Source organism: Oryzias latipes, chromosome 6, assembly GCF_002234675.1.
Source record: "Oryzias latipes chromosome 6, ASM223467v1".
NCBI lineage: Eukaryota > Metazoa > Chordata > Actinopteri > Beloniformes > Adrianichthyidae > Oryzias > Oryzias latipes.
In genome coordinates, this window is record NC_019864.2 from 13,448,511 (window position 1) to 13,457,517 (window position 9,007).

The 9,007-nt window shown below is 38.7% G+C and overlaps 1 protein-coding gene across 1 annotated transcript; it reads right to left on the reverse strand.

Annotated features, from left to right (window-relative positions):
• LOC101161969 (parathyroid hormone-related protein-like) lies at positions 1-2,359 on the reverse strand. Its single transcript, XM_004069526.4, has 3 exons — positions 1,906-2,359; positions 1,576-1,694; positions 1-1,040 (listed from the first exon to the last, which is right to left on the reverse strand). The coding sequence occupies exons 2-3, from the start codon at positions 1,692-1,694 to the stop codon at positions 674-676; spliced, it is 486 nt and encodes a 161-aa protein (XP_004069574.1). The 5' UTR covers positions 1,906-2,359; the 3' UTR covers positions 1-673.
• Positions 2,360-9,007: the final 6,648 nt, after the last annotated feature.

The following is a 9,007-nucleotide window of genomic DNA, read 5'->3' on the forward strand; positions in this document are numbered from 1 at the left end:
TCAAAAGGCTACATTTTTAATACTTGATTAACTGGAAACATTTACAGCATTCCCTCAGTGCAAATGCAGACCAATGAATCCGAGAGCCCCGACTCTGGCTCATTCTTTCAAAACAACAGCATTATGCAATAATGGGAGTGTGTCTGATGCTTCTTCTAATACCTTGTGACTCCATGACAGATGGGGAAGTAAGACAGAAAAGCAGTAACCCAACCACAAAAGAACATGAACAGAATTGAACTAAAGTGCATAAGGGAATTTAGTCAGCAGCACCTTGAGACATTCACAAAATAAATATACATACTTAAAGTGTAATAAATTATGACAGATGCATGTGTTAGTCAAGAAGTTTGTTTTGATTCACTGAAAAGAGCACATCTCTTTGTGCCCCTGTTTTTGTTGTTATGGAAAAGAAATAAATACTCGTTTCCAAAAGAATAGTTTTGAAGGATAATGGAGTTACAGAGGTGTGAAGGTCCTCCAAATAAATATGAGGCTAAAAAGATATGCGAAGAAACAAAAATACAAAGTACAAGCTTAACCCCGGCACCATAAACCGCCTGTCAGGCATGAGTCAGTCAGTGTCAGTGTCTTAGTGCAGCACCATGGAAAAGGTCCCGGGGATATTTCTGTCAGGCCTTTCTGTCCCTCATGGCCTCTTTGTGATGGCAGGTCACGCTCGCCTCCTCTTTTTCTCACTCTCTCTACGCCGGCCTAACCTCGCCTTCTTTTTCCTCTTAGTAGCAACTTTAAGAGGGTCTTCTTTATAGGCCATGGCCTTGTTTGTCTCCTGGGGGAGGTTAGGACCCTCCCTGTCTTCCTTGAACTTCTCAGGGAGGTTCTTGGTTGCCCCCGGGGACTTCTGATGTGGAAAGTTTCCGCTGAAAGTTTGTGTAGGAGTTCTGCTCTGTACGGGTGGTGCGTGCCGATCAGCGGTGTTCACCTCCCCCACCAGCTCATGCAGCCACATGCTCCGTCTGAACTCCTGCATGGATCTGCTTTTGTCGTGCATCAGCTGGACGTGGCTCACTGACCTCCTCCTAACAGAAGACATGCGGACAGATCAGCATGTTTTAAACACAACTAGTGCTGTAAAATTGTATTTTCGCCCAAATAAATGCATCAAGTGTCTCATGTCACTTCTCCAGCATAAGAACTCCACCTAAATATCCGCTTTTCTGCCTAATTTCTTTTAGATTGTTAGTAATAATGTTCTTTTTTTTTATGTTGTTGAAATGTCTTTACACCGCAGTGTTGAGTTGCGGTGTCCTGTAGTTTTAGATGTGGTGGCAGCTGAAATTTAACGTCAGGCTTCAGGAAACCTCAGTACAGTAGGTGGCAGCATAAACATGTCTGAGGCCTGTCACTAATCTGACTTTATGACCAACCTAAGAAAGGGAAAAAAAAATCTTTCCTAAAAATGTCAACGTAAGACAGAGCAGTGCTAAAACAAACAACAGGAATTCTTTAAAAAAAACTTTTATTATCTGGACTTTTGAAAATTCCTCCTTTTTTCTAAATGAGTTTTAGTAAAATTCTTTTCATCAAGTTAAAGTTATTGTAAAATGAACTCACGTTCTGTGATTAAGTGCATCAACTGGTCTCCCATCGAGAGTCACTGGAGGGAACAGCAAGAACACAGCCAGACTCCACTGATGAATCAATACTAAAGAGCACATGCTTGAGCCAAACATCTGAAGAACACAGTGATATCATCAGTCACTTCACTGCTTGATCAAAACTTTATTTCGAATTTTATGCCCAAACGTCTTCCTCCTTATAAGAATCTGCCTGCAGCTTGATTTGTTCTTATTTTACAGTTGTGTCAAAACAATAGTCGCTGAGTAAAACTTGGTGTTTTTAGCAAAAGGTCTATTTGTCATAAAAGCAAAAACTTGAACTTACAGAATGGATTTCTTTATTTTCCCTTTAGATGAAAGCCCACAAAATGTCCAAATCAATAGTCTTCTGTTAATAAAAAAATAGTTACAAAATGATAAAGCTATTCTGCTAAATGCAGTTTGGTCCATTCAGATCTTGTGTCCAGGTCCATTGGTGTAAATACAGCCTTGGGAAATTCCCCATGAGTCTCCTCCATTCATTTGCCTCCCAACAGTGTGTGTTGAGCTATTTATTTCTCCTCGGTGTCCAAATTGAAAGAGGGATAAAGATAGAAGGAGCGCAGCCCATCAGCTGCAGAGCAGCAACTCTGCTCTGCTCTGCCGTGATCTCATGAAGAGTCTGAATGAAGCATCCTCTCTGGGACAGAACGGAGCTGAGGAAATCGGTCCAGCCTGTGTGAGTCGGTCTGAGAAGAGCAACTGAGAGAAAATCCACTTTGGTGAAGATGCAAGCTCTACCTCTGCCCCTATCCAGCGCGAACACCCGGCCCAACCTTCTACCTACCTCCCTCCCCCAACCTTCACACACACCTGCTGTGACTCAAAGGTGGTATCTACGCAAAACACAAATCACCGCTCATGAATAATACCATGAAACAGGCACATTTTGTGTTATATATAAAAATAATTAATGCACTTTCAAAATTAACTCCATTTATGAGAGCGAAAAGCACTACAATTTCAGCCGTGCATTCACTTTGAGTAATCAAAAGTTACCAAGTAAAGCATGAACGGTTTAAGGATAGGGCCAGACTTAGTCCAAGGTAAACAGCCTGGCCTAACCACTTTCCCATGGGAGAATGACCATAACCTCAGAGAAACCCAACCCACAACCCTTCACTGCAGACTATTCAGCTCACCTCCACTCCTCCTCAGCTCACCACCGGATGGTCACAGTGGCTTCTGAGGGATCCCTGGTTCTCAGCTAACAAGAAAATTAGGGAGCTTGGTCCTCAAAGTGCAGTACTCAATCTCCAATTCAGTGTTTGGATCCTAAACAAAACCCTAAATATTCATCATGGTGTTAACGGTGTAACGTTAAAGCTACAACATTTGTATTGGTGCATCTGGGGCCAAACAAGCAGGGAGTGCTGTAGAAACTCACTCCAAAGTTTGGAAGTCAATGGAAAGTAATGACCAAAATGGTTCCACTGATAAAAAGATAAGAAAAATTCTTGTAAAAAGATAAAATAATAAATGAATTACAATTTATTTTTAAAGGGTAAATTGTGACTTCTGAACTGTGGATTCTAAAATCATGAGAAATACCTCTGTATTATTATTTTTGTAGACTTTGCTGATATTTTCTGTGTTTTAACAATAAAAATAAATGTAATTTAATTTTGAGTCATAATCCTTAAAGACCTACTCTGATGAAAATGGTGTTTTGGGGGGGGGGTTAACATTCTTGTAGCATTTTTCTGAAAATTAAGCTTAAAACTGCATTTCTGAGTATTTATTTATTCAACTTGTTGTAAATCAGGAGCAGACAAAAAATACTGTTTGAAAAAGATTGTAGATTTTACGTAGACGTTACAATCAGTGGACCACAAGCTACCTGCTCTGCTCCATTCTGATGCATCTACTTGCAGATGAACAGATCCACATACATATTCGTTTTCCTCGTCTGAGCTGGTATCTGGCTCAAAGCTGTTTGGCTAGATAGCTCCAATAGTTCTCGTTATGTAACCCTTGTGCTCTCCTAGGCACTTTAACATTGGGAGTTGGGTCATCTAGACCCACTAGACAGTGCGCTGAACCTTTTTTTTCAATGATTTGTGAACCTCACTGTGTCCATGGATTACATGAAATCTTTCCACCCTTATCCATCTTTGTCATGGTAGGAATAACACGTCAATGTAAGGGTGGGGCCATCTAAGTTAGCACAAGGGTTGAAATATGTAGGTTTTTTTATTTTAGCTAAAAGCGGCAAAATAATTAAAAGACCAATGTGAATGCTTTGACAACAGGTCAAAAGATGATTGAAGTAGAACTTTAAATGTGATGTTGAAGTTGAATAGTCCTGTAAAGCAGAAGACTTAAGTTCTAAATGCAAATGAAATAAACAAAGTCTTTAACGCTTTAACATTGGAGATTTGGCTGGCGATACCTAACATACGCTCTTGAACGTACCGTAACTCTTTGTTAACATGATCAACGGGAATCAGCCGATTCTCACGCAAGGAAAATCTTCTTTTTAAATCGGCTTTGCACCTATAGGCAACAAATTACAAACGTGAAGTGTTAGATAACAGCAAAAAGTCGTTTTTCTTCGAGACAGAATTACCTGATTTATGTTGATTGTAAAAGCACCTCACTACTTTAAAGTGTTGCATATCTGCACAAGGCTGCATTTCTCCACATCTGAATCTACTGGTATTGCGTTAATTAGGCAAACAGTGTAAGAGTTGGGTTGACAAAAAATCTATCCATTGATCCATCCAACCATTTTCTGAACCTGCTTAATCTTTTTTGGGGTCAAGAGGTTGTTGGGGGATGGCAGGGTACCCCCCAGAGAGGATGCCGGTCCGTCGCAGAGAAAGTTTACAGAAGTATTCAGATGGGAACGCAGATCAGAGCATCTAAAATTGACGAGCGGCTCTCTTTAAGTCACATGAGACATCTACATAATATGCATGTGTAAACAAAACTTAATATTATCTGGTAGGTACTGTACATAGCCCCAAGTATTAACACATAGCAATTTGTTTGTAACAATGTTGCCATTCTCTTTTCCCAAAATGTCTTCCACTGGTATCTGATACACTATGTTCACAAAAAAAGTTATTTTATTGCACACACTGTCAAAAAGTTTTATTTCGAGGTCATTTTAACCCATTTCTACTGTGAGGCTGCAGTACTTCTTTTTTTATTTCATGAATGAAACAAAGAACGTCTATGTGAAGCAGTGATTACTAAAATCCCTTCTGATCAGTGAGGACATTAGTTAGTGGTTGATGATTTAACAAGGGGAAATATTTAACAAGCACTCGTAATACAATTAAGCAAAGGGGTCCAGAAAGGGTTTGAGGCTGGGAGACCCCCCTGATGTATCCACAATTCAGCTTTCTTCCTTTTTCCCCAGAGTGTGCCCTGAACGTCAAGCACTTTAACATTCGGTCAGGGAAAAAAATACCTCATCTGATTCTGTTCAGCAGGAACTTTACCTGCGAGAAAGAAAAAAAAACAAGAAGAAAAAAAAATCCCCTTTCCTGGCTGACAAATGGATACAGAATGTGAGCCAGGAAAGCAGCTTTGGGTTCGTGCTAAATTGCACTCCCAACACAGAACTGTATTCTTACCCATTTTTTTTCACCTTTTCATTTTTATATTGCACCTACTTCACATTCGGCTTTATGTGTACCCACCCACTCACCCACTCTGGTTGAAAACGCTTTTCTACCACACAGTTACAAACACAACTCATTTCTAGTCATTTCTCATATAGAGTTAAGTACCTATTTTTAGACAGGTTTTACTTTCTCACTCTGTTGGTCCGCCCTGTTATGTCATAAACTTTGGCTCATGTTATGGCCACAGTCATTGCTCTTGTGAAGGTGCATCATGTCACGATCCTCTAAAAATGCAAATCCTAATGCATATTTACCACTTTTTCCCCCTTGTCTGCCATTAAATGAAAAATCCGCGTGATTTAAAACAAATGATGGGGTTATTTATTGTATTTTTATGAGAGTAAGCTAACTTACAAGCAGGCACAAAAATCAAAAAAGTTAATTAAAGCATAATTGCTGAAGAAAATCAGAGCTTCCAAAGCCTATTCGATAATGGCCTCTTTATTCTGCATTCACAACTTTGATTTGTTCACATGGGAACTTCAGGTTTGTTATCCTGGAAAACCTCACATGAAAAATGACTTTTGGAGAGTTACTTTTCCTTCTTAATGGTTTTTTAACTGCGAGTTACTGTACGCACCATTTCACGTAGTTCATTTGAGGCATATCTCATAATGTCGTATTGTGGGCCGTTGGAGGAGTTTTCTGCAACTCAGTTCACACCTACCAATCATAACTGTCATGTGAGGAATGCTCTTGATTCCCTCTTACCTCCCAGTGCCTCAACTACTTTCAGCAGGCATGCATTGTTTTACTCAGAAATGACCAGCAGACTGAACACTACGTTTATTCACAGGCTTTCCCTCAGTTGGGGGTTTTCTGGTGCTTAAATTGTGCAAGAGTTTTTAACTGCGGGTTTTGCTTTATTAGGAGTGACATAAAAGTGGGTTCACCATGATCTTAGCATTAAATGCAGTTAACTTGAATGTGTTAACATTTTGTGAATGTGTTTTTAAAGAAAAGTTGGCAGATCTCTCAGATAGCATCAATTTGCTTAAAAAACACACTCATTCACAGATGCTTTTTACTTCCAAAATTTTTATTTAAGTTATTAATGTCATTAAATTTTTGTTCTGAAGCTAAAACTTTGCTGCCCGCTTTTTATTTTTTTTTTCAAACGGCTAAACTGCTGCTTATTATTTCTGGGTGTTAAGGATTTCTTTAATGTGTCTTGAACTGAGTTAACTGGTTACGTCAGATTTTTAGTTTGAGACTTTTGTGCAGACTGATTGTGCAGCATGATTTTCAGGATTATTCCCCGGAGTTGAAGCAGAAATGAAAATGGAAGCTATCCACACAAAAAAAAGCTTCCTTTTGAAGTAAGTTGATGCAGTCTACTAAGTTATGCCTAATTAAAAGGGAAAAAATTCAGGAAATGCACACAAAAATAATAATTACTACAAAACTGTGCTGCAAATGCTTTGGCTTTCTGCACAAATTTACATGTCATTTATGGTGTTAAAACTCCATTCTTTAGAGTTAAAATTAACAATCTTTTGCTTTTATTGCTCTTTCAATCACCTGAGGTTTATATGCGCACAACACCAATGCATCTTATTCATGTTTTTTGCTCCTCATTATTGTAATTTTCTCCCATACGATGTAAAATCTAACAAAGTGAGTTTAAAAAATGTCAGAAAATGTTTCCAGAAGAACCAATCAGTATTTTACTAGAATTTAATGGGCATCGTTTTTGTAAATACCTTGTTGCCAACAGAGTTTGTTTAAAGGAAATTTCGACATTATGAATAGAGTTAATAAAGGAATTTATGTTTACTTTTGCAGACAAAAGTGTATTTTACTGAGTATGGTGTAACAAATATTCAATTTATATTGCTATGATCCAACCACATCGATCAGTCTGAGGCAAGTTGTTAATTGCATCAAATCAATTTGGCCTATACCATTATAAAGTCTTTTCAAAATGATAGAAATTGATTATAATCAATAATTTATGGGATGTTTGTCAAATAAAACGTCAGAATGCCATCAAATTAACAATTTTCCTGATTTTTTGTGGGACATATTTTACTCTATCCGTGTTATAACTTCAGCAAAGACTCTCTAGTTGTTATTTGGGAAAGTTTGTTGCATATTTTTGAAAAAAGTGCTTTAAGTGTATGCAAAACAACAGCAATGAGAACCTCCAGATAGGTCTTTTAGACATTTTGAAACTCCCCCATGAGAGCTGTTGGAACAGTCTGTCAGCCAAATTACAGATACCCCTTCCTGCCACTTTTTATGTGCATACTCTAAAGTAAACAGAAGGTGCTTTGAAAATGAAATAATAATGAACAACTATCATTTAAACCTTGTTCCACTGTATCAGTTCTCTGAACGCTCTCACTTCAACGCTGCCCTAAATTATAATTCCTGTTAAATCAACAGGGAACAGGAATCTCAGCACTCGCAATTTATTCTCCAGAAAGATCAGCCAAAACCAAATTTCAGTTCAGACATTCAGACCCAAAATCTGAACCAACCCAAACAGAGTCCAGTCCAACACTGGCAGCAGAGTGATCTTCCTCAAATCAATTAGCAGCCAGTTGAAAACCAAGCTTTACACTTCATTTCATTTGTCACCAAATTTACACTGATGATCATTTGGATCTAGCTGGTCCTGCCCTGATTTGGGTCTGTGTCCCCATAAGCTGACTCCACTTTAGAGAGTTTAAACGGGTGGCGAAAACTCATGTAAACTTAAACTTGTGTAAACATAGCAGAGTGGTGGAGACTTAAAGTGTTTGCTTTCCATTAAAAACACAACCTGCAACATTTTGCTCATAATTTATAAGTTGCATTAGGACTAATACTGATTTGAGTATCCTAAATCTCCAACTTCATCCAATATTTTTCACATATGCAAAAAGTTTTAAGTCTTGGCAAGAGGTCAGGCCAAAAAATGAGACATTCTGATACTTTATCTTTGCATCTAATGCTACTTTACCTGTATTTGAGTTTCTATAATATACCACCTGCTTGTCAGCTTTTTCCTCTGTTTCCAGTTCAAATGAGCTTTTAACCCACAATGCACAATGGACTGTTTAGTCAAAGTGTCGGAGAAGGGTCACTACTCCACAATTTAAGAGGCACACATCCTGAACATTACCTAATTCCTGCTCAGGGTTAGCAAAACACAGCCTCGTTCGTCATGCATTTATTTGATCTGAAAGTTGCTGCAAGATTTGTCTGTTTCTGTTGCAGCCGCTTGATATATGATAATCCTTCTCAGGTAGTGCTTTTGGGCTGATTTCATATTTACAACTAGATGTTGTTTTTATGTTAACCATAAATGTCAAGCTCCTGGAGACAGTGAGTCGGGGAGGTCCTGCCAGTACAAAAGCATGTTGTCCAGGCTCAGGCTGGAGCACAGGTACATTAAATCATAATTTTTCAGACAGGAAATATCTGCCATTGGACATTTAGCCTGTAAAATGTATTTCTAAGATGAAATGATTCACGCTTGACACAGCTCTGCTCTCATCTGGCTTGTGTTTTTGCACTCATCTGTTTAACTTCACACAAAAAAAAAGTTTCCAAATGTTATTCAGCGTATCATTAAAACGTGTCTTCAATCATGGCGTACAAGTGATTCAGAGTGACTCAAAAAGTAGAAAAACAAGTCCACAGCTTGAGTCTCTGACCTGGCCTCATGAGGTGCCCACCACATTAGCATTTCTCTTTTGGCAGCTGCTGGCAGTGGGGTGCCGTACTCTCTGCAGTGGCCCTGTGCTCCAGGCTCTTTAAGGAGTG

Bases quoted from the DNA above. Each gene is read 5' to 3' on its own strand.
- LOC101161969 (XM_004069526.4), bottom strand. From the start codon at position 1,694: ATGTTTGGCTCAAGCATGTGCTCTTTAGTATTGATTCATCAGTGGAGT. The intron at 1,041-1,575 runs GTGAGTTCATTT...GTCTTCTGTTAG, and splicing joins GATGCACTTAATCACAGAAC to GAGGAGGTCAGTGAGCCACG.